The sequence below is a fragment of the Centruroides vittatus genome, unplaced genomic scaffold (assembly GCF_030686945.1).
Source record: "Centruroides vittatus isolate TY-2023 unplaced genomic scaffold, ASM3068694v2 contig_329, whole genome shotgun sequence".
NCBI lineage: Eukaryota > Metazoa > Arthropoda > Arachnida > Scorpiones > Buthidae > Centruroides > Centruroides vittatus.
In genome coordinates this window covers 208840-236142 of record NW_027122113.1, presented here as the reverse complement: position 1 = coordinate 236142, position 27303 = coordinate 208840, and the positions used below count along the sequence as shown (strand labels likewise).

General features: G+C 30.0%; 1 protein-coding gene across 9 annotated transcripts in view; it reads left to right on the top strand.

Moving 5' to 3' along the window:
* The window catches only part of LOC136973724 (poly(rC)-binding protein 3-like), a 206847-nt gene that overhangs the window by 38837 nt on the left and 140707 nt on the right, over nucleotides 1-27303 (top strand). For 8 of the 9 annotated variants that reach the window (XR_010880543.1, XM_067268470.1, XM_067268468.1 and 5 more), the window contains 2 exons: nucleotides 576-639; nucleotides 22352-22485. Coding sequence is in view for 8 of the 9 variants with exons in the window: in XM_067268470.1 (XP_067124571.1) it covers nucleotides 22411-22485 (75 nt within the window). In the remaining variant the exon portion in view is untranslated. Of the gene's footprint in view, nucleotides 1-575; nucleotides 640-4366; nucleotides 5023-22351; nucleotides 22486-27303 lie in introns of those variants that run through there. The other variant, XM_067268465.1, reaches the window with a different exon arrangement.

Below are 27303 nucleotides of genomic sequence, written 5' to 3'. Positions count from 1 at the left end.
TATGGCTTTCCGAACACTAGATCTCGAGATCTCGAATATAATAGTAAAAAAATAGAAAAATGATTTACTCAGCGGCATATTTAAAGTAGAAAATATGAGAATATATATTATATATATGAGTAGAAAAATCAAATTTAAGATAGCTTAGAATAATTAAAATGAAAATCGATATGTATAATAAATATTTCCGTATTATCTAGTTTAAATAGGCCGCTGAGTAAATTATATTTTTTACTACTATATTCAAGATTTAGTGTTCTGAAAGCCTTTCTGCCGAGGATTAACCCCAACAGACGGTTTAAAAGTGAAAGATAGTTGGGAAAGCCCACTCAATTTGTCAGATAAACTTTACAGCAGGATTTCCAATTTCAGGTTATCGATTAGACATGTAACTAATGATGCGTTCTTTCGTAATTCGATCAATAAGGGCAGACACTCTGACTGTTGACCGTGGCCAGAATGGAATCTAAAACTAGATCCAGATAACACGAACCGAAAACTAGATCTAGATAATGGGACAATAGAATAAACTTTCTCACCTTCGGATTTGTTTGACTTTTCTTTCTCTTTTGCAGCTTCTTACCCCGACTTGGTGAAACTTAAGGGAATCCCTCGTTTGCGTGTTTTAAAGAAAAAAAGGTAAGACGCTTCTGTTATTTGGATAAGTTTAATTTTTACTTTTTTCTTTTTTTTTGCATTTTACGAATATAATGATATTATATGTAACTAAATAAATTCGAAACTTCAGAGAAAATAAAATTCAATATGTTAGGACACATCGAAAACAAATAAAAATTTAACTGCTTCAGCAACAAAATGGTGGAAACAATGTCGTCAGATGCGCTGTTTATATTATCGTTCGGTGCCCGAAGCAGTCGGATCTTTTCATCAATAGTTTTTCAAAGGCAATTGTTGGTATATTTGTGATGCGAACTAACTCGATACACGCTTCCAGTTTACAACAGGCATCGTCCACCATCCTGCTACACAAATCAATATGTCTACCTGAGGGTACCTCTAAACTGCTTATTAGATTTAGAAGCAACGTCGATACGTCTCGTTCGCTAAAGAAACCAATTAATTTGTACAGAAAATAGTGAGATGGCCATTTCCGATATCGATCATTTTTTAAAATACGACGAAAACAACACACTTGTTAAATTGATAGATAAAAAAGAAAGTGTAAAATTTTAAAATATCGTATTTATTTTGTAACTCGGTCACTAAAAGAAAATTACACTTTTATAAGTATCTTTATTTACCGTTTCTAGTATTTTCTGCCCAGATCACTTTGTTTCTTGGCCATTCGCTCGGATCATTATTTTCTGAAAGGACGTCCTGGTCCAATCGATTCTTGCTCTCTTGTTAAGTCTAATGTACATCAAGATTGGACCAAAGAGCGATGTCTTACTTTGTAAGGAATGAAGAGATTTTCTTTGCATCAAGCTGTAAGGAAAGAGAAGATCCTTTAAGAATGTTTGAAATTTTACTCTGCTATTATTCATAAATGGTTATTCGCATAGTAAAATGTAATAACAACTTAGATGGAAATCCGGGATAAGCTTGGCTTTTTTTATTTTTATTTTCGATCAAATTATTGAATATTAAAAAAAAAGTCGATACTTTTCTCGTTCAGAAGTTTTATAGGTTAACTCCGCAGAAAATATTTCTAAAGCAATATTCTACAAATGTCATCAACTGCGTGGCTGACGCATCGAATTCCATTCCCGATTCATCGATTGAGAAGAACTGAAAGCTTTGTAGATTTTACGATACAAAAGATTTACAGAATTACCGACAAGAAAAGTGTGCGATAAGTTACGAAAGACAAAATACATATATAATCTGCAATCTGAACTAACGACTCTGCTTAATGTGATTATCGAATAAAAAATGACACGACAAAGCCAATTAGCGTATGACGTATTTTTTTCCTGGTTCTGCTCTATTCTCTCGAGTGATTCTTCTGCACTTACATTGCTTAAGTCTGAAAAGCTCCCGATAAGCAAGCTTTCCATCCAGATTACCGCGCTCTGCAGGGAATATCTTCCCAAATGTGTCCATTCGCATTCTTACTGCACACGACTCTGTAAAACGCGACTCTGTAAAAACATCGGCGAGACTCGCTCTTTTTTGTATATATATATAAAATTAAAAACATTTTCTAATTTTAAACAAATTCGGAAGAAAATTGAATTTCCAGACTGAACCACTTCTTTTTAATTCTTCTAAAAATAGCACAAAAAAGGTAGTTACTTAAAATTTATACGATAAACGTAAACATCTCGACTTTTAAAATTGGAGGATTTACGAGTGTGATAAAGCGAATATGTAAGGAAAAATATTTTTGCTATCGTCTCGAGTGAATAATTGCACCGTAGACGTTTCGTTCTTAATGTTTAGTTATATTTATAACGACGTTCTTAACGGCAATTTCGAGATTGTTAAAGGTACAAGCCACATCTGGCGAATGGCACTGGTTGCCATCTTAAACTCCAGCGAATATCGATCATGGTGGCATAATTACACCTTTGATTAATACTACTAGATAAGCTACTATTTACCCTTCGTATACGACGTAGAAGTAATTTTATAAATCATTCGAATTATAAAAATGATTCTAAAACACTGTTTCGTTCCTACAAATGGAAGGACGAATTCTAACCGTTTTCATTTCCCTTATATAATTCTTGCTATTGAAAGTCTGAATGCTTCGAGATGCGCTTTATAGACGATCAAATTCAGAAATGTTTACGAATTCTCGATTACTAATGTTTTAATATGCAAATTCGATCGAATTGTGATACTCGAGACTGGACAAATAATTAACGGTCGTAAACCATTCGAGAAGAGATGAAGCATCTCAAATAAACCGTAACTATCTCTACTTAAAGAGTGAGGTTGATTCAGGTTAAAACAACGGAATGGCTAAGTTAAGGTTTATTGAATTTCACTTAGTTCCAGCAGTCGTCTTTCAATCTTTCCCCGTCGTATAATTTTAGAAGGGTCCTCTTGATTTTATCTTTCCTCTTCCCTTCTCTCTCCTGCCCTGCCATGATCAGTCAGAAACATAAAAAGGTTGAATTCTCCGGATGATCTTTCCCTCCAGCTAAAAAACGCCAAAAAGTGTTTTTTTCCAAACACATCGGTTGGTTGTCCAAACACGATTCTGTTTAAAATTCTGATCCCGCGATAGTTTGAAATAACAATAGATAGTTTTGAAATTACTATTTGCCAAGACTTCGTCTCTGATAGTAGTCGTTTTACATAAATATAGGTTTTTTTTGTGGGTTGAATGTCGAAAGTCACATTTTAAATACCTTACATAATATACAATACATCTAAACTCTGGGAAAAATATCGAGATTTTTTTTCCTAATATTTAGATGTCTATAGTTCATTTTTAACTACCTTACACACGTAAGACTTCTTTAATTAAGTTAGCAAAGTTTGAAACTTGCGGTTATCTTATCGCAGGCCGAAAAAAATATTACATAAACAGCAAATTTGAGAATTTTCTAACAAACCGATACGTATCTCACCGAGTTTAAATGCTTAATAACTGAGTTTATCGCTTGTTTTGAGTTTCATATTACGTAAACGGATTAATTTCCGGAAGGTTTTCATTATTCAGACTGCATCTTTACTATAGAATAATATCAATTATTTCAACAATGTGTAAATTTCTTAAGCGCTAAAATAAATAAACAAGTTGAATCGCGTTTAAATGGCTTTACATTTTACAGAAATCATTTTTTTTAGGTAAATTATGTGGATCAATAAATTCGGTAGCCTTAAAAAATTTCCAATTTAAATCTTTTAGAGATCGATTCAGTACTTTATCGAAGAACTTGTCGGAGCACGAATTCGTTCTCGAAGATATCAGTGCCATCGATTTTATTGGATTTTAGATTAACTTATAACAGTAAAATATGTTGTTTGAAATCACTCCATTTGTTTTCCATAACTTTTGCATAATAGTTTGTATTAAGTGAATAATTGTTCTAATCAAATGTGTTTAGAAATTCGGGACAATAAATTATCGTATAACTGTGAACATTTTCATATTTAGAAACTGATAAAGAGTAGTTTTTACATTATTCGATTTTCAAGGTAAGAAATTTGAATAGGAATATTAGGTAGAATATTGCCTACTGAAATATATAATCTCATCTTTTTCTCTTCTATAATTATTACTTTTTATTTCAGGTATAGTGGTGGGTCGAATGTAGGTGACATAGAAAATCATTAGCATTCCTTCATAGGAATTTTTATGAATTTAACGAATATGACTCTCTTTGCCTTCGAACTTTTTTGCGAAAAGAAATTGGGTGTGAAATCCAGACAATTTTATCTCACTTTTCAATCATTAACTGGATAAATGCCAAAATTTTACTTAATTTGAGATGTGACGAGAAATTTTGGCATTTTAAACTATTCCAGATATCCTTTCGAGATGTAATATCGGCTTTAATTTTGTTCGATTTCCTCATCACAAGACCTGATAATAATTTATATTTTGATTCGATTGTGGCCAGTCGTTCCTTCATTACGTACTCCAAAGGTAGCGTTACGAGATTATTCGTTACAAAGTTTCCTGAATTATATATTAATAATTGATGCAAGAGTGATAGTTTCTGGCAAATAACTTTTCTAATGCGTTACCGACAAACATACCGTAGGGTTAATTAATCGAACTGTGAAGTTATCCGTTAGTCAAGCCAGGAGTTAAAATCTAAAGCGAGTGTATCTATTCACTCTACCCTCCCCAATCGAAGTCTTTTCTCCGGAAATGACGCTTCTTGAATGGACTCTAAAGTTCTGGCGTTTGATTGGTGCAGACGATACAACTACATGATCGTTTGGAAGCTGCCCACTACTAGGCGGAGGGAGAGAAACGGAAATGCTTTAAAGCCTGTCTGCCGGTTACTGTCATGTTAGAAGAGAGTTACCGAGCGGAGAGAAGGTTGGAAATCCGGTTACTTAGATCTAGCTGTATGACGGATGCAAAGCTTTGTAAAGGTAAGGCCTGGCATTGTATAAGAGCGGTACATGTAAAGAATCAGATGTTTAACCTCTTCTAATAGTTTCGTTGCGCGACATCGACGTCATGGGCGACGTTCCAAAATAAACCTTTCTATTCAGAAACCGTTAAACAGTCGAATAATTACATAAAATGATCGTATATCGATTATATCATTTGTTTGTCGGAAGTTGATCATTGATCATCATCTAAAATATCGACGATGTTCTCACCCGTGGCCTCGATAATTTTTGGTAGATTTTTTTTTCTCTACAGACGTCTCTCTCCTTCTCTCTCCTCCCCTAGAAGAGAATAGTAACGAAACGACCTAGCTTTATAAAGTTAGATAAGAATAGAAGAGTTCAAAAATAAGAAAAGCGCGTCTGTAAAGATGTTGTCGGAAGACATATTTAAATTTCTGAGTAAAAGGAGAATAAGCCATATCTTGCGAGAATTAGCACAGGAAGGAGGAGAGAAAAAAAAATTAAACTCGATTGTTTGCTTAAGTGAACAAATTGGAAAATATTCGTTTCTAAAATAAATAGAGAGACTGTCAATAATGAAAGATTTTCTGTTGATTTATAAAGTTTTATGCAACTATTTGAACATTCTCCATCATTCGGAACATTATTGACACAATGCTACGAGATAGGCCGGACGTTAATGCAAAGAGTTTGTTTACTTTTCTACAATTTATTCCATTCTTATCGCACCGCGTATCTTTCGATATTTAAATGTGGTCTTTCCTCTTTCTCTTTCTGGTGTAACACATATCGCTTGGTAAAAAGTCTTCATTATTACTTCGCGCCATTTCAGTCGTCTAACAAATCAATAAATTATATACAGTAAATGCAGAAAAACTATCGGATATCAATTTTTTTCTTTTCGGTTTCAAAATTTTCTAGTTTTTTAATCGAAAGTAATTATACGGTATAACGTAAGAAGTTTAAAAGGACTCGGACTTCTACATTAAATATCGTGGTACAATCTTTATTTTGAAACATTTTTTTCTTTAAAATGTATAAATTTATGTGCCTAATATCGGATTTTTATAGCATACATCAGAGCATCTCTTCTTTGTTAGAAACAAGTCAAGCGAATAACGTCTAATATTTTTGAAATCTATTTTTGTTTTCCTCAACTGTGCATTCTCCATCGCTGTTTTTTTCTTTTGCTTTTAAAATCGTTCGAATGACGAAAAGCCATCCGAGGATTTTCGATAGTTTTGAATTTAGAGCAAAGGGAACGTTTGTCCCCATGAAATTTATTATTTTAAAACTGCGAACGGGGATTACATAAATCTTTTTTCAGCCTCGATTAACCATCTGTGAAACCGGTTTCGGGTTTGGTTCATTATAACAATTTTTACCGCCCGCCTATTTGGCAGCGTGCCCCCTTTCCGACTTATACACGCTTCTCTACCGCTGTAATTTGAACCGTGTCGAGCATGTTAGAATTATTAACGTACGAAAAAATTTCTCGCTACAAGAGAGTAAAACTCGCTTAGGAATAAACTATCGAAGTTAGTTATCCGTTCGACGTAATTAGTAGAAGGACGTCACCAGCACGCTTCATTCTCTCCGCCGTTCGTGTTTTGCACAAAAAGAAGAAAAAAATTAATTTTAAATCCGGGAACGGAATTTGTCACGTTCACGGTCGTCATAGAAACGGTAGAAAGAACGTCCTCTTGTTTTTGTTTCGACCCCGAAATAATTCTTTAGCGAAGGAACGGTCGACCGGATCGACATCCGAGACGGAATTAGAACTAATCGCTAGCGGGTATTGGGAAATATACTATGGCAACAATTATTATCTCGGTTGCCGGATTGTCACTGGGACATGTTAATCCGTGCCACACTTAGTGTTTCCAGTGACGTAACATTTCGATTTCCTAAAGTGACAAATTACGTCCGTCGACCGATTGTGCCCATTAAATAGTATACGTTACGCGATTGGAAAACACTTTTGTTTTTACTCCGTTTGAAGGCGAATTCGGATGACGAAAAATACCCGAGGATCATCGATAGATTCGAAATAGCGTCGGAAATACTCGAACGGGACATTAACACGGAGCGAACGTGAGATTGCGAAATTACGTCCCGAGTTGTAAAATAAATAAATAAGTCGTACACAAGCGTACAAAATAAAATTCCTAAGATCGGCATAAAATCGTCCTTCACGCTTGGCGTAACGTTTAAAACAATAGTCTAGTGGCGTGTGGATAAACACACAGACATACGCTCGCTCACTCGCTCCGAGGAGGTCGCAGGATTTTCGAAACAGACGGCCCGTTTAATTTATTTCTCTAGTGGAAATAATTTAATCTGCGTTTTGTTGGGTTAGCCGGAACTTTATAACTCTCTTTTTATAATCGTTTTTCTATCAAAAAGAATCACGATAAAGGAAAAGAGTGAGACGGTTTCGGTTTTTATCAGAAATTATGAATACTCTCGGGACGAAAACGAATATTTACTTAGTAAAGCGTAGTAAAAAAAAGATAAAGAATGCAATTCTAGAAATGAAATATTTACGTCATTTGTTTAAAAATAAGAAAATTGAGAAGTGTACTTTACTCCGGGTAGAAGGTAATGTCGGCGAATATAGTCTTGCGATGGAAAATCGATTTGCTGGCGTGCATCCCGAGAAGGAATAACTTATAATATTTATCATTTCATTTGCAATCCGGGTCTGGCTTTCTCTTAAGATATGAGGAGGAGGAGGAGGAAGAAGGAGAGGAAAAAAAATTAAACCGGTTAGAAATAAACATTCGGAATTTAATGAATATTTTAAAATTATTATGCCGCTTTGCGCGAATAATTAGCGCAGTTTTAATTAGCGTAATCAATCTGCATATTTTCATAACCAAATTTTTTTTATCGTCCGAAAGTTTTTCCTACTCGTTTAATCACCGCGGGGTATCCTCGGAATCAAACAACAGGATGCAGATGGGATACAGTCAGTGCTATTTTTATTTTTATTTTTTTCTTCAGTTTTTTTTTGCCCTTTGTGGATTTTCACTGTCATTCGAAAGAGATTGCGGATTTCTGCTGTTTTTTTTTCCCCTTAAGTTTTTGTTTCGATCGGTTTTGAAAATCTTATCGTTCAATTTGTTTTAGAAAGTAAAACCTAACATTTTTCTTTTCGTTTCGGATTACTTCTCGGAGTAAATATTTATATTATCTCTACGTATTTAAGTCGTTAATAGTTAAACGATTTGCTTTCGAAGTTATTTTCATTTGGACAAATTGTGGCTATTAAACTCGCTCGGCTAATTAGTTTTTAATATTTTTCGATAAACATTCGTAGTAGATTTTTACGAATATTTATCGAAAATTCCTAGTTATAAAAATGAGGTAAAGTAAAAGATAAAATTCTATATATAAAACCTTTTCCTTCAAGAAAAATAATGAATTTTATATAATTTGTGTGTTTCGTTTTAATAGGAAAACTTCAAAACAAGTACGCGACGTGCCGTTTTCTGTTTATTAAATTTTATGTTTTTACAATATAAAATTATCGTTTCTAAAAGATATTTTTATCATTTCATTTTATCTTGTAAATATTCTTATTCAATAATAATGTGCAAATCGTTTTCGAAGCTCGTAACTTTTTGTTAGAACTGCTCTAGCTGGCATTTCAATAAGTGTATAATTTCGCGAGACGGAATACGGCATTAAAGTTATTTATCACAATAATGAAAAATATTTAAAAGACTATTTTTCTCTACTTTGAACGGCTCGGTAAAAATAACAAGAGATTCTCTTCTCTACTCCATTTGCATGCTATTTATTTAGCTTTTATCTTTCACTAACCGTTTTCAGAATTATTGAAGTCATAAATTACGATGATAAAGAGAGAATCGTTTCATAATTTAAAAATGTACGTACGACGACCATAGTTTTATTTTACTTTAGTGCTTTTTTTTTCGTCTTTTTCTTCTTAGAAAGAAACGTTCTTTTGTGCGATGTGTTGAAGGGTAACGATATGAAAGATGATTTCTTTATCGAGTTTTTGTAATGTATATGATGTTTTTAGTTTAGTAAAAATATGATATACGCTATGGGATGTGTTTACTATGTTTAGGCCTACGTTTCACAACAGTTAAAACGTACGTAAATTAATGCCTTAAAGCTTTTGTTTGACGTCATTTTGGCATTTGGAGATTTTAAAAACTGGCAATTCGAATACATTTTTCAATTGTTTTGATGCTTGTCTCCTTTATTAAAAGACAGGAACGGAATTTCTGTCGTCATTTGACGTCAACGTGGAATCGACTCTGTATTGCATAAGAGAAACGAAGGCAGCACATTTTTACTCGGTTTGTCATCTCGACAAAAAGAAAGTATTGTCTGTTGCCAACAGATGTCAGCTCTTTCTTGTACCCGTCTCTTGCATCTTCTTTCTCCTCCAACAAACTGAATTGGCAAGTTCTGTTTAACATCGCGCCACGTTTTTCCGTCGTAGGCATAATTCGTGCCGCGAATTGTTTATTCTGCATTTCTGGTATCGAGTTATTTCGATGCCTCCAGCCTAAAATAGTACGATGTTTCGCCGTAAATATGACTAATCGAAGATGTGTAGTAGATAATTATTCCATAAAGATGACTTCCATCTCCGTAGATAGATGACGTCACTTCGTGTTACGATTTGATGGACGATGACAGATGGCTTCGGTTTGCCATCTTCACCGACAGATGGTGGTAGGAAACTTCCGTTGATGTCTTGTGCTTTTGTGACAGGACGAGACGATAAGATGCTTCGGTTCGTTGCCCCTTTACTCTTTGCTGACATAAACCGAATCTCCAGTATTCCTACGTATTAATTTCTACTGTGAATTAAAGTTTAATCATCTCTTTCTCAGCTTCCGCTCCTCTTTTTCTCTGAGAGTAAGTTGCGCAGGCCATACAGAGTAAATTTATCTATAAAAGAAATTGGCATTCTCTTCTATTCTCTTTAGATTGAATTGTAGCGATGGTTGAAATCTAATTAAAGTGCGTTTCGTCGAAAAGTTTCGACCGGATTTCATTTATTATTCTGTTTCCGAGTTGTATGGCTAATGATAGATTTGGAAATTTGTTGAAGTTTTTAAGTTTTTTTTTTCGTTTTCTTTAAATAATTTCGATCTCTTATTTGGTTAACGTTCGGTTTCTGTAAAAGCAAATACATTATCTCTCCAGAAAGCGTTTTCTTAAATAGTCAAAAATTAATCATGCAGCCGTATTATTTAAGTAGTAACTTGCTAAAAATATAGAAATTTCTATATTTTTTGTGAAAGTTCTTAAATATTTAATGGCAATCGTTTTAAATCTGCTATTTATTGATTGAAATGCAGAAATAGTAGCGATCGATAGTTTTATACATAAAAAGTGCAAATTTAATTCGAAAATATTCATTTGTTACATTCTCGTCATTGTTAAGAAGGTTATTTCATAATTCTAATATCTGTTATTTATTATAGGAAAGGTCGAAAGATTGATTAATGAAGTGGCCATTCTTCGATGGACATTTTAAAAGATTATTCCTAGATAAATTATCGTTTTGATCGATTTATTTCATACAATATTTATCCTGCTAAATACGGCAGAATTCTTTGCTCCGGGCATTGATTTTGTGATTTTTCCACTCCCCGTTGATATCCGGTATCGAAGATGACGAGCCGAAAGATGAAAAAGTGCAGGTTTGCACCCAATTTATCGTGATAATTTCTAAGACGCATAATTAGAATCGCACGTTTCGAATCGCGTATATTATAAAATGACAGCTAATTTTATACAACTGTCGATCCGTATTATGATAGGGGAGAAATTTAATCCGTACGTACACAGAGGAATAACTGGATATTGTTAATGCTTATTATCGAACTAAATAGAGAGAGAGAGAGAGAGAGAGAGAGAACGCGCTTAAGCTGTTATGCCTTTAGGGAGCTTTGTTAAACGGGTATCAAGCGAAATTTTGCTACTTCACTTTCGATAAACTACTTCGCCCCTTCGTCGCAGATGTCTCGGAGATTCATTTAATACATGAATTATGCATCAGATAAACATTCACTCACTAGATCTAACGAGTAAAATCCGAAAAAAAATTCCTTGTAACGGAGGAGTTTTTTGGCATCCCCCTACTCACGCGACTAGACATTTCGGAGGGGATAATTTTTCTTCCTCCTAAAAAGTGAGATCGATTCTGTACGTTGTCATGGTAACCAATTTGCAACCTCCGCTTGCGGGAAAAGGGAGGCTGAAGAGAGTATCCACGGCAGTTGGTCGAAATGAATTCTTCCTCTGGCTTAGATCACTTGTATCTAATTTTTTTTTTTCTCGGGGTATTCTTCGATTTACGGCTTTACAAAAATAACGACTTGCGTAATGATTTCGAAACAATGAGCATTTAACCTATATAGATAAAAATTCTATTTTATATAATTAGTGTCGATCAAGTATGTATGCTCTTATATTTTAAGGGTTTAGGATATACTTTAGGAACAGATAAAATTAGCAAATGACAGAAAAAAAGATATGTATAAAAAAATAGTTATGTAAATTTTTCCTTTGCGTTAGCTCTTTGCTTTTTCGAAAAGAAACATAGTTTCAAGGACTAGTTTTTTCTGAGATACCATTTTGTCAGAAAAAACAGGAGGAAGACTGTTTGTGACCAAAATATTCACCGGGATAACGTTTTTTGATAGTAAGAAATGCGTTAAAGTGCAAATTCTTATCGAATGGTTGAAATGACTTGTTTGTCTAAGATAACTTATGATTACAAAGCAACATCTATTTGAAGATAGAGATTACTGGAATCTCTGGGGAAGCGCAGACATGGCTGAATCACTGTTTGATTTGTCTTCCATCTCTATGACGTCATATGTGCTGCAGGCTATTCTTGTCGAAGCCTACATTCCAGTTTATTTAGTTGTAGCCCATTGGTCGATATCATCTTTTGTTCTCTCGAAACAGATATCCAAGCTGTATTTTCTCCTTTAGGCTCCTCTCTGTCCCGGCTTCTTAGCAAATGACTCCAAATATAAATATATGGTCGAATATATTTTTGAATAAAACTTTGCATACGATCTTTCTTTTTTTTAATAATTATACATTAAAGTTTTTTTTTATATTATTATTAAACATTCGTTTCAGGCGTTTCTCTAGTGCGTGTTTTATACAGTTGTGAAAAGCAAGCTGTTATTATCCACTTTTCTGTCAGTTCCAGAAAATACTTTATTTATATATACGTATTCAAGAAACATTATCTGTCATACTTTGCGTGAGGAGTATTACTTTGTTAAAGTTCTGTTTAAATCAATACTAATAAATCGGGAACCTGTAATATTCAAGAAATAACTCTTTCATTTAAATTATTGAAGAAGTCGATTTTGTATGAACCTGTAGGAAAAACTCAGACACATGATTTTAAAAACTTAGCTATATAGTACATATTATTTCTGTTCTCCATTTTTAATTATAAAAACTATAAGTAATGTTATATAATAAAATCATTTATTTTTGCTATATTTCAATTGAATGCAAGTTACTTTTCTTAGATTAATTTGGTCCCAAATTAATGTTCCAGCATTTCAACTCAGATTTATCGATGCCATTATTTTTTAGATTATTTCGGTTTAAATAAAATGCAAATAAAATAAATATCGAAGAAAGCAATGAACAGGTTTATATATCTTGATTATCGATATTTATTCTATTCATTTCCATAATCATTATTTTTCTAGAATTTTAACTATCGAAGCATCTTTCTGCATATTTGGAGGCTATCCAATATTCAATTACCTTTCTAAAAAGATAGATCAATAATTAAATATATATATGTATGTTACATTATCTCTGATTTTTTATTTTTCCTTTCATATTATGCATAGGCTTGCATAGAATATATAGTTTTGAATCGCATAAATTATTTGGAAAGTAAGACTAATCTACACCCATAAATTTTATTTTCTTCCGGTTTTCGCTCGAAAAATTCCAGCTTGTACTGTACATCCGGCCAAATTTCGGTTTCGAGCACAATTTCCAATAATGCACCATGTAAGGAGGGATAACAATAACTTTGAGATAAATTGGTTTTTTTCTTTCTTATCTCGTTCTGAGCCTTTCCTATGTTCCCGAATTCAAACTCGTTCGGATAGACTATGTTGTTTTTCTATAAGCTGTATTTTCTAAAAAGAAAAAACAAATAAATAAATATGTAAGTTAATACGTTTTATACGTTACAATTTAATTTTTTCCACTGGTTTTTTAAGATAAAATTAATTTACGACTTTAAATCATAAATCTCTTCAGTATAATTGTAAATAACATATTAATATTTCAGATAAGTATGTTAACGACTGCCAGGGGCGGATCTACATAGGAACTAATAAGGGTTAAGTCCTGGGCCCCCAAATGTCAAGGGCCCACAAAAATTGAATTATCATAAAGTTTTAATATTTTTTCACTAACAATGAGCACTTATCGTATAGTAAAAAATAGTTAATATTAATAATATAGTAATAATGATAATTTATAGTATTATTTGTTTTATTCTTAATCTAACAAAAAATGGGGATTATTGGACTCCATAAGCCCTAGGCCCTAGATCCGCCCCTGACGACAGCTATAAATTTTATAGATATTAATTTATTTTAAAATTACATAAGATTTGGAAGCTCGCAAATGTTTAGAAATTAATACATTTGTTTTAATAATAATAATTATTATTATTATTGTTAAACATTAGGGCTTCACAATAGTACATATATCACACTACAGAAAGCTGCCATACTGAACATACGTTACATTGTCGGGAAATCCTTAAATACTGATATACACACGAGCAGCACGTAAACATAATAGCTTTATGTAGTTGTGCCTTGACCCTGGTCCGGCAAAGCATTAAGTACAGGTATATATGGCGTTTAGAATAAACTACACTAAACTAACTATACTAACATCTCTATAATTATACTGTATATACACATTATTAGTATTTTTATGAAGGTGTTGGTTGGATGCATTAAATCTTTGTATGTATATATATATACAGGCCTATATTTAAATTTAAATGGATCTGAAATATTTTGAAATTAATAAATGTTATTTATTTCTTCCGTTTTCTCTCGTTTGATTTTGTCTCCCGGTTTCGTTTTCTTCTTTTTTAACTGAGACATAACGCATAAATCGATTCTAATTTTCATATATAAGAAATGTCACGGAGTTACGTCATTTACCGAACATGTACTGGAATGAAGTAATTTCGTATTCAGTGGAGACACCAAATTCGAAACTATTTTCGTTTTGTGTTCACTGTCGAACAATATAATACCCGTGAGTAGTGAATACCAAATTCGAGTTTTAAACAACTAAATCGATTATTATCTTATCACTTTTATTCGTTATAGAAAGTTGAAAATTCTAATTTTGTTTTAAAAAACTTATGTAAGGCAGATTAAACATGTCCTGTATCGTTTAATAATTGGTAATGCTTACTTTAAATCGCCATTTCTCTATTAAACATAATAAAAATGTAAGGCTTGATTTATTTATTTATTCTCATTTATATCTAATAAAAAAATAAATAAATCGAAAAGTTTTTTTTAATTAGTTTACGTCTGAAAATTTTTAAAGTAAAATGAAAGATGAGTATTTTATAACTGAATTGAAATTTACGAACTGACATAGTTTTAATATAATAAAGAAACGTTTGGTTTGGGATAAGATTAATTGGCTTATATGATAGCTCCATGATGAAAATATCGAGGTAACATTACATCTACACGTAGTATAGTTTACTGTAATAATTGATTGTTTAATTTCTACGTAATACGTCTATAAACCGCGTTTAACGAGGTCGGCCGAAAGAATTAACAGTCCTGTTTTATCTGATTAACATATGCATTCCCTTCTAGTTTGTTTATTCTTACAAGTGCGGAAACTTAATCTTCATTCGAAACAAATATCAATGCAGAAGTTTGACGTAATCGAAGAATTACGTGGTAACTTTAATTGATAGCAGTTAATTTTAACTAAAAAGTTTTCCTATTAATAGCCAATTATCAGTACAACAGAAATATAAAATATACTTATATATAATGTAGAAACAAATTAAAGTTTTAAAGTAATGCTGTTGACTTATCCGCTTAGGTTAAATATTTAATTATTATATTAATTTGCTATTAAATGTAACAATCGCATATTTGCTTAATTTATTAATGAGTTTGTTATATTACTCATACTTTATGAATAATATGACATCGCTAATAAATAAAATGAATGAATCGATAATTGTACTATTTAATGAATATAAACGATGAAATTGTGAAATATATAAGATTGTAATTTTAAATTTCACAATTTGTTTAAAATAATAATATAATTATATTCTGTTAGAACTTATTTTTTCGGTTTTTTTAGTAATTCTCTTCGCGATATTAATTTCTATTCATTATTTTAGTGAATTGTAAATTGTTTACATTAAAAATAGAAATAAATTTTTTATAAATAGTAATATGAAACCTTAAAATCGTTCATATTTCTAGAAACAAATATGACGAATGTATTAATTTCTGTAAGACACCTCTTTGTTTTGTATATCACTATTTAAAATGTCTTAAAATTTAACCTGCAATTATAGAATGAATCGAAAATATTGGAAATTTATTGGAATATATTAAGTTATTGCTTTTAGTTTACTTAAAATGTCTATTTTTATAACGCTAAAATAAAGCATCTCTATCTTTAACTGCTAAATTAGTTAGTTAATTTAATATATATATTATATATATATTAAATTAACTAACTAATTTAGCAGTTAAAGATAGAGAAGCTTTATTTTATATATAGACTATATATATCCAAGCAAGGCAATTTACATTTACTAGTCACTAGATTTTATTCACATTTAAATCTTAGATTAAATTTCGTTTTGAGAAGTTATCAAACATAAAATAAACAATGAATTTTATAAATTTTCACAAATGGTATCGCAGTTTTTATACTTCATGTTCTCATAAAAGTCTTTTATGAGAACATGAAATACAAAAATGATTTGTCAATATTAGGAAACACACGACGACTTGATATGATTGCTATTATGAAAAATAAATACGATATAATAAAACGATATATCAAACATTCTTTGAGTTAGATATATACGAAATGTAATGAAATTCTCATTACGAAATACCACAATAAAATATCATCGGATAATAATCACAATTACTATTTATTGTTTTCTGTGAGGTTTTAAGAAAGAGAGGTGTAAAACTCGATTTTTTATAATTTTTAATTTGATGAAATGATTTTTTTTCTTTGAAAATAATTTTTGTTCTTTAGTTAAGTTTTATAAAAATCAGTTTAATAATATCCTATCCTCTTTAGTTTACAGAATACAACAGCGTTATTCGAGTAATGAACACGTAAGAACATCTTATAATTCCCTTGCGGAAAAACAGTAAGAGATGGAACAAATGTTCGCAATAGAATTTTATTTTTTACTGTGAAATGTTTAAGATTTGACATTACACTCCAAACAAGAGAAAGTACTGAAAACTAAAACATCTAGACTCTCGGTTCCTTATAAGAAAAATATTAATAAAAATCTTTGTTTACATTTATTTTTTTTTATTACTACGTAGTTAAAAGTACAAATTTTTGGAAGATATGTATAGAAGGAAGAATGAAGTTTGAAATGTGATAGTCACAAATATATAAAATTAAGTAAATCTAAACCTGAATAAGAGTTTTTATGATAAATAACTCATTTAACTGTATTTGATTCGAGTATTATTATGTAAAAATTATCTTTACAGTTTTCTAGACAACGTTCTGTACAGATTGAATATGATTATTTTGCAATGGAATATACACGCTGCATTAACCTCCGTCTCTGAACATTTATTAATTTATAAAGATATATATAAATAAAATATAATATATTTCATTATAGAACACAGAACTTTATGATTAATGTTCTGTGTTCTTGTGAAAATAGCTGTATTTCATGTTATATAATAAAACAAAATTAAACAAAATTAATTCGGTTTCCGATACCTTATTAGATTAATTTAGCTGTATACGATATTATATATTGTTGTTACAGATTATATAATCTGTAATAACAATATATAATATCATCACATATACATATAAGTCATGAGTATTTTTAAAAAAGTTATCTTAAAAAGTTTGAAAATCTTGAATATTCGTTTGATGTTTGACGTTAAATATTTTGATTCGGATCCGCAGCCTTCACTTTCTCATTTCACCATTAATCATTCGAGGAAACGGTTGAAATGATGTCAAATTTAATTAAACTTTTGCCAGTTTTTAAAAATAATCGTATTCTGTTTTTAACCCATTCGGAATTATTCATCTCAATCTTTCCTAAATTATAATAATTTTTTTTTTTCCTTTTCAGTCTTTACTCTTCATCCTTTTAATCAATTCTCACTTTACATTAGATCGTTCAAAACATTACAATTTGTTTCATTGATTTAATTTTCAGCAAAACTCTGAAAACACGTATTAATTAGCGTTCACTTTTTTTAGACCGCTAAGTTTTTTTTAAACTAATAAACTTAATTTTTATAGGAATATTCAGAAAGGTTTGGAAATTTAACAAGCATAAAAGTATTTAATGTTGAGGCAATACTTCAAGTATCATATTCTGGAAAGAGAAAATTCACTTAAATTTGTTTAAAAAAATTAGAAATCCATTATTATATCATATTTGTGGTTATATACTCGTATATATTACTAGTTAAAAACTGCAAAATATTTCAAAATATAACATTTAGGATGTATAGTTTTGAAGAAAGAGAAAGGAAAAAAATTGCTATTTATTCAATTAAACAGAAAAAAAAATGTTCGAAATAATAATGTTATGGGGATATGTCGAAAAAGTAACGTGCCATATTTTTTAGCTAAGAAAATATACCGAATTGTTCGAAACTTAACGTTATCACAGCACAAGTCTATAGAGAATATTCGTGTTATCAACAGGTCTCGATGAAATTCAAAACGATATTCGGGAAGAAAAACGGAGAACTCGCATTCGTCGCCTTGTAAATAACAATTTCCGATTTACTAGAAACAACCGAGAGCCATTCATTGTCCCGACAAAAGCAGAAACCAAATCAGATTTCAGTAAGTAATAACAGAATTATTTAATATCGTGATAATCTGACTGTTTTTCCAATCGAATACACATAGATGTAAAACGAGATTTCTATCGAGTTCTCTAATCGCGCTGGTTGATTTCGAGTGACAGAGCGGAAAAGATGCGGGTCAACCGCAAATACTTGTTATCGAAACGAACAAACAATTTTCTTAGGTAGATTCTAATAATCCGATTATCGTAGGAAGATGTCTAAAACAATTTGACGAAGTTCTCATCGATAAATAAATGTGTTTCTACATCGAGCGCTGAAGTCTGTTGACTCGAAATGCTTGGAAAATAAAGTGAAATTTAATCGGAATTTTAAAATGATTTCGGTCTATCATTATTATAATTAAAATTTATATTAATTATCATATGATTTTTAATCTAACGCGGCCGGTCGTTTATTTTTTTATTTTCGAATTTCTTGTTAATCGTCTTTTTTTGTAACAAATACTTTCGGATATTTATCAATATTTGACATTCATACTATTGTTTCCTTTCGAGTCTATCTGCAGAGGCCCGGATTATGATGTAATTGTCTCGTGAGAGTTCCTCCCTATAAATTACATACAATAATGATTATTATTATTATTATTATTATTATCAGAATTATTATTTTTGTGCGAAACAACGCTCTAGCACAGCAATTTTTATTCTATTATCTATGTATAAAATGAATTCGTATATTAAAATTTTGATTGATTTTGATGAAAATAATGAATTTGGAACGTTCTCTCGTCTCATTTTTACAAGAAATTTGCCATATACATTAATCCGACTCCATGTGTTACACGTAACGATCTTTTTTAAAAATTTATCAAGGAATAATAATGTTTCTACGGTGTCGTCTAAGTCACCATGCCTTACTTTTAATATTGTATGCTTTATTTTTTTTATTAGCATTAAGTATTTTTACTTTTTCTTTATACAAAAATTGTTGAAAATACAGCTGTTAAAAAATGAAAAATTTTTGTATAATTGCACTTGAAACTCGTATAACGAATTAACCAACTGTATTTGATTAACTAGAATTTATTAGATTCCCAGGATTATATCAGCATATAAAACGTACTTATTTCTTAAAATTTTCATTTTTTTTTTTTTTAAGTTGCAGTCTCTTGTTTGCTATTCTCAATTATAGTAACTGACGTTCATTAAGGAAATCCGGCCAGTTTGATTTTTAGCAGTTGCTATTTACATTTTCTCGTGATATATAAAAACTGTTGTGACAGAAGAAAGGATAAATTCCGAGCGGTTATCAATCATTGTTTGTTCCTATTGTTGACCCTACCGGGTAGAGGATAAAAGCATCTGTTTGAACATTGTTACAAACAGCGTTTCTATTTGTCGAAAAAAAAATTTAAGCTATGCAGAAGGAATTGAACAGTGTAGTTCATCCGATTCTTTTTTAGTCCCACACATTCTTGTTTCAATCTGGATCTAAAAGAATTCTTTATCCAGTTCGTTTCAAGAAATTATCAATCCAACTGCAACTTTTAGAAAGCAATGCGGTATTATTCTCTTCTTCTTCTTTTAAAGTTTCCAGTGAACCGCGAGTCATTTCCTTTCTTAAAAAATATTCGCATAAATTCCAATTTTGCCCTATTTGGCAGTTTTAATCGTTCGTTTGATAAACAGTTCGGTAATTGCGACAAAGCCGTTTTCCTTCGGGAGCAATTTGTTACAACACGCAAACTATACTCGATAATTAATTTCTAACTGTGCAATGTTACTACATAAGTAAAAAGTAAATTTGTGTATACATATATATATATATTAAAATTGGATTGAATTTTATGAAATACTTTTTATTTTTGTTCGGTCGTCGTTATCCGAAAATTTAATTATATGAGTAAAAATGAATGTAAAATTTAGTTACAGGTGTTATCTTTCTTGATTCAGTTACCATAAAACAAATATTAGTATCTGGAAAGTTAAAATATTTTAAAATTATTGCCATCCGAATAACATTTCTTTCCGTGCCTTTCAAATATTAAATATAATGAGATTAAAATTCTTAACAAATTTTTGTACGAGATAAGTTTTAATGCATTTTAATTTAAATAACAGAGATAATTACGCTTGTAATCATATTACTTGCACATAATCAAGAAGAATAAAATCTTTTCGTATAAATTGCATTTTTTAAAAAACAATAATAAATCTATATTTTATCTCAGAATTACTTTTACCCTTTTTGATATTTTATTTCAGTTCAAATAATTGTAAACTTTTAATATTCATAATAATAATTTTTGTCTCCATGACAAATGCTGAATTTTCTGTATAGAATTGACGTGTAATTTATGCTAAGATGAACCAATCTCAATTAACCAGAGTATCTATATAGACAAGCATCGTTATAACCCGAACGTGTCTTGCTTTCTCAATTATTTTTACTTAGTTAGGTTCGTGCAATTCACTCGTTTATGCGTGCTGTATCGATTATTTTGTATAGTGAGTAATGCGGCATTAAATTCTAAATATAGAGTATATTTTTAATAAATTATCCAGGAAATGGAAGTTTTTTGGTAGTTATAAATAAGATTGTCTAATTTTGGGTTAATCTATTGAGATATTTATTTGTCTCGTATTTATTATTATTATTATTATTATTATTATTTATATCCATTAATTTAGCAAATTTTTCAAAATGATTGTATCGATCACTGCTTTTAAGACAAACTTCATATGAAGATAAAACTGTTATTGCGAGGTTTTCGTTGTGGATTATCTTTCTAGTTTCGTTTTCGCCAATTCCAAGTAAAATTTATAAAGAACGTTGACGAAGGATAGGAATCAATGTTGTTTGCTGAATCATCTAAGAAAAATCGTAAGGATACAGCTTGGATTCCACTAAATTAACTCAAATTCCTTTCATTGCTCTTACTAGAGCTATGAGCTATGGGAATTTATTTATAATGATGTTAGATCCAATTCCGGGATGTTGGCTTAAAATAATCTATTTTTAATCTAATTTTAGACTAATTAGACACGGATTCTACTTAGCATAAGTTTAGTATTAAAATTTGCCGAATAGCGAATTTCGTTGTAACATTACGAATTTGTTCCTAATAATTTTTATGGCTTTCTATCGATAATAAGATAAAAGTTACTCTTCAGTTCAATAGCAGATTTATCTAAAAGAACATCTCTTCCTTTAAGAAGTTGCTGACATGGACGAACTCCTAATTGGATTTTCTAGCTAAACTCGTGTTGGATTTACAGAAAATCAGTTAGATAGCGACGCGGCGTTTTATCTCTTCGTCCATCTTTCTCTCATATCCTTTGAACCAATAAGTATTGTTCAATTTTAAATTATTCTTAAGCTATAGAAAACTTCGCGAAATTTGTCGCTGTTAATATATATTCATGTAAATAATTTTACATGCTTTGTAATGTACTAATATCAAATAATTTTTATCATTTTTTTTTTTTTTTAACAAATATTAGTTTGAAGCTGTTTAAATTCAATTAAATTTTGTTCAGTAATTCATGCAGAATTGGGAAAAAATAAGAATATTAAATTTTAGTGTAAATTTCTTTAAATAAAATTCTGTAATAAAGGTTTTCGTAATCGAAATTGGATAAATTAGATTAAAATATACAATTTCAAAACTAAATAATTATTGATATTTTTATTTGATATCTATTAGTTTCTATCGATCTGTTTATTAATTTTAAATTTAAAAAGTTTTCTTTAATCTAATTTATCTTAAAATAAATTTTTATTTCTCCCAAGACCAACCATTTTGGTTTTTACTACTCGCAAGGAAAGTTAAAATGGTTTTCTTAAAAACAGTTTTATAATTTTATAAACGCAGTAGTAACTAATCAACACGGAACTAATTTTGTTATTCATAAGATGTTAAATTTTAATAAGTTCAGAGTTTACGACTCGTGTCATTACCGATGCGATCGTTGAGCCTCCGAGGGATTTTAATACTTTGTAGAGAGGTTTGTTACGTTTTGTCACCGCTGTTGCCAAACTCTGTAATTCGTTTGGCTAGAAACCAACAAGGAGGAGTTCATTCTTTCACTGTCGCACATGTAAAGAAGAATTATATTTGGAAGAGTGCCTTATTTCCTTCTCGACCACAATAGCGAAAAGACTATAAAACTCTATAGCGATATTATTCTTACGCTCTAGATTCGTTAACGTGCACTTGTTTCTTCCTGTAGATCCAATCTGACACGGAACTGCTTCCCTCTGACGTGGTGCCCTTCCTCACAAGACCAGCATGGCTTCTCTAGATAACCTTCCTAGCGACGGACCTTCCGTTACCCTTACCATTCGACTTATTATGCAAGGAAAGGTATGTGATTAAAGATTATTTTAATAAATTGTTGTCAATCATTGAAAAACCGCTTGTAGAAATTTGAAAATTGTGTATATTGTGCGAATTCATAATTGATTCTTATTTAGCTAAAGTTATTGTTCGATTAAATAGGAGAATTTGAGATCATTAAAAATGCATTCGTTTCATGTTTTCCGAAAGCTTCAATAGGAAAACAGTTTTGAAGGAATAAACTTTAGGCTCGGATTTTATGAGCTACGCTTCATATTCACGCTTTCCCCGAAATGTTAACTAATTTTCGTGGAAATTGTAAAAAGGAAATTATTTCTTTTCAAGATTTTCATCTTCAGCATTCAGATATAATTTCTAAATATTACGTTGAAAATTCTACGTAAAAATTACAGTCTAATTTTTATTATTTTAAATTGTTCAAAAGTATTTTAAAATTATATAAACTGGTTTGTGAAAAATTTATTATATTTCGTTTTTTGTTAGCTTTGAAAATCGTTCTGAAATAAATTTAAAATTGTAAGCTTTTGTATTACTTAGATATTCATTTAATTCAGGCTTATACGTGAAACTTACATAAATTGTTTGCAATTTTTTTTATTTATTTATAAAATAGTAATTTTTATTGCACATTGTAAATTTATATTAAGTTTATTCTACATTGTAACACATTTGATTTTGAACGATATACAGATAGCAATATACATTTAAGATACATGTCATTTTTTTATGAACGTTACGTTAGTAACGAGCGTTAAATTAATTTCACAGAGTTTACTTTCTTTAACAGACTAATATCTTTAAATTTGTTAAGAATGCATTCTTAATCAATCAAGTATGAATCAAACGTCGTTATTATTTTAATCTTTATTCTGAAACTTCATCTGAAATGATCTTGTTGTTACTCTTTTTTTGCTATAATATTTTGTTTAGCAATAAATTTCTATAATTTTGCTATAAATGAAAGTAATGTATAAATATACGATAGATGATGTTTTATACATAACCGCATTATTAAGAGATGCTGGATTAAACCTAATTATAGTGTATTGTACTCAACTCTATCAAGAAGGTTAATTGTTTTAAGATAAGATCGCGTTAGTTAGATATAATGTTCTAAAATTGAAATTTGGACTAAAGATCTTTATAGAAAACGTATTGAAATGGTACGTGACTATTTTGGCACGTAAACAAAGAAACAATAGATTTAGCTACACCTTAATGAGCACACTTAAACAATAACATATGTGGATAAATTCTAGAACACGCTTTCTCTCTCTCGATTTTTTCTCAATAGGAAATCAACTTTTGTAAATGACTTGGCAAAATCGTTAAGTTCTTTTTACTTTTAATTCTGATATAAGACAGTGATTGTTTTTATCTTTGATTGCACAAGGGAATATTTTCTTTATTTTTTATTTTATTTTATTTTTTTGTTTTTGTTCTTCTGCCAACGGGATAGAAATGCCGAACATAGTTTTCCTTTTAGTGTCTCTGTCTAGTTTACTTCACAAACGTTGTCGAAATCAATCTAATAGTGTTTTTTTTATAAACATCTGTAACGACATTAATTTCAACAATAAAAATTAAGTCGGAAATTAAATATATATATCTTACTCCGTTCATATCAGTTCTAGATAAACTGGTCTCTAACTTCATCGCTTTACCAATTAGAACTTTTAAAAACAGAGATGAATATGAAGGAATTAAAATAAAAAAAAAAGAAACACATTTCAAAACTATTCAGTTGTATAATAAATTAGTAATTTTTAGTTATCTGCATATCGCTTCTGTCAATCAATATTCATTAGTTTTATAGAGCGATTACTCTCTACCACTTACCTTACTAAATATATCATCGTTTGAAGCGAGTAAGTCATTACGATAACTCATTAAAACAAATTGATATCATTTGATTTCGAAGTACACGAATTAGGGCTTGCAAACCGAGACAATGTTTCGAATAATTGAAAAATTAATGCACTTCAAGAATCGTTAGAGATTTTGAACATACAGTATAAACTCCAAACGTGATAAAGTTGTTCATTGGAATTTGTACACATTTTAAAGATTTTCAGTTTGAAGTTAGATATATTTTCAAAGCCAACTTATTTTTCTCTCTTTGTTTTCCTAGAAATTTGACGAGAGAAAAATTCTTGTTAAGCAGTTTTTCTGTAGAATTTATTGTTCCTTCTATTACCAAGTAATATGATGAAATCACAGAAACTAACATTCCATAGACATTTCTAATTGATGGCAGAAGCAGTTAAGGCATTTTCCCACCGTTCTGAAGGATCTGAAGCCGAATCTGGGTGAGCAACACCCCAGGAATTTTTCATACTCTGTCTGTTCTGGATATATCGGACCATTGTGGGCCTGGCTGAACCTGCGATGGATATGATTAAAAATGCCTTCTTATTGCCCACAGGGTGGAGAGGCAAAAATGGGGAAAAAAGTAAAAAAGGCTTATTTCCATAGTATCAATTTCTAGTCATTTCTTTTTAGATAAATCTCTTCAAACTAAATAAACGTTAAAAATTTGCATAGGAAATTTTAAATGATATAAATGCTTGCATTTCAAAATTTCATCTATCGAAAGTTTAGATTAAAAAATAAGTGATCGTGAAAATTTTTAATTTTTTTTTTTGCCTTTTTTTGTATTTGGTGGATGCATGCTGTCAATCGTATCAGGGTTCGCTCAAGCAAGAAATTCCTTGTCTTGAATGACTACACACGAATACAAGTCAATTTTGGGGAAACGACACGATTCCGCTTAAACAGATTTTATAAGAACGTGCGGAGAGGGATTTTTCCCCCTTTACTTTAAGGACATTTTAAAAGTTTTTATCGCAAGTTAATTGTATAAACATGAATTATTTTATTTTAAAATTCATACAAACTCGCTTAGGTGCTGTTTATTAAATTTTAGATTATGTGTAAATGCAATTCGAGTAAATATTAGGTATTAGTGAGCGCAAGTTACATGATATAACGTTACGAATTTAGCTAATTATAGCGATTTCACGATATAAGTGAAAATCGACATTTGCTTATTATTACAAACAGTAAAAAATAATTGTAGGCGATAATTAAACTTTCTTTTGTCGTTATAAATTTCAAACTTTAAGGAGTAAATGCATTTCGTAATTTCTCATTTATTTTCCCAATTCTAGAAAGAAAATTGAATAAAAATTCTGCTTTTATTTTTCACATTTAAATTCTTTCGGTTTTCATTAGACAAATGGAGAAGATGGACGTTTCTCGTTAGCGTTCATTGCGAAAGCCATTTTTCCTAGTTGAAAATAGCTTAAACGATGGTCGACAAATGTAAATGGATGGTCACTAAAATAATAAGTGGCACGTAACCTAATTCTGAGTCTGTCGTTTAGCTTTAATTTTTAATCTGATCTTTTACAATTAATTTACTCTAATGGTTTTCGTCGATATGTCTTGGATAGAAGCAACCTACGCATAATGTACTTAAGTTTTAATTTACTGAAAGAAAAAAATAACTTGCAGGATAATAAAGCATCGTTAAAAATCATTTGCAATCTATAACTTAAATACCATTTATTCATTTATAATTTATTTTTTAAAAAATTGAAAAAATTACTTTTTGTCAACTAATTGCCTTCTAAATTTAAAGAAGCAGTTGTTTTCAAATCATATTATTGATCGTTATTTTTTGTTATGGTGGATGAATTAAAGTAAAATTCGTTTAAAGAGTTATTCTTATTGCTTTTGTTTTGACAAGATTCCAGAAAACAAATTAATAGAGTTTAAATTGTATTGTGAAAGTAAGAAATGATTAATCAATGCTCTTCGATAATCAAGGCTTTCATTTTCAATCTTAAACTTTTAGCTTTTTTTTAAATGCCAATTTTTATAATTCCAATCGAGATTTATCTAGTTTTTATATTAAAAAGAGCGTTAAAAATTTAAAACCTAAATTCAAAATTTTCAATAAAAATTTGATGTTCTGTTTATTTTTACAGATTATTACGTTTTCTGATATGTAATTTATTTTAATATTATTTTAAAGAATCAAAATTTTTGTTACAAAATCATAAATTTAATATTTTTATTATAAATTTTAACGAAATTTGATTCAAATAAATTAATTAGTTAAATTGTGCTTGTCAAGAACACATTTTATCAATAATACACTTTAATATACAGTACAGTACATCAATAATAATAACAGTAACATACAAAAATACAACATACAACAGTAACATAACAGTAATTCAGTCTCTTCTTTTTATTGTTAATGAGTTATAAATTAGTTATAAATAGTTTTCATGATTTAATCTGCAAATCATGAGACTTTAAGTAAAGATAATAGATTTACTATATACAGTATTACGCGTTTGATGTTTAAGAAATTCGTTCTTTAAAGAATAAACATTCGAAGAATGCTTATAGTTCGTTATTTATACTATGATTTTTCAACCGTTTATTTTCTAAAATATAGGTTATAATAAAAGCCATAATTTCATTAGAAAGAGTTCTTAAGCGGATCCGATTTTATATTCCAATTATTTTCCTAATACCTGAAAGTTCATAATTAGCATGATAATGATATAAAATAAAGTTTATTGTAGAAATTCTGTTCTGTAATTAGTAGTTATGAAGCTATTATATCATGAAACATATTTTAAGAATGTAATGGAACTAATTTTAAAGAAAATTAAAATTGTTTCAGAAATTGTTTAATGTATAACACAAGCATTAACTGCTCTTTGCTTTCCAAAAATATCTTCATTTTTGTTTTTCCAGTAAAAATATATATCCATTATAAAATCGTCAAGTAGGCTACTAATTTTT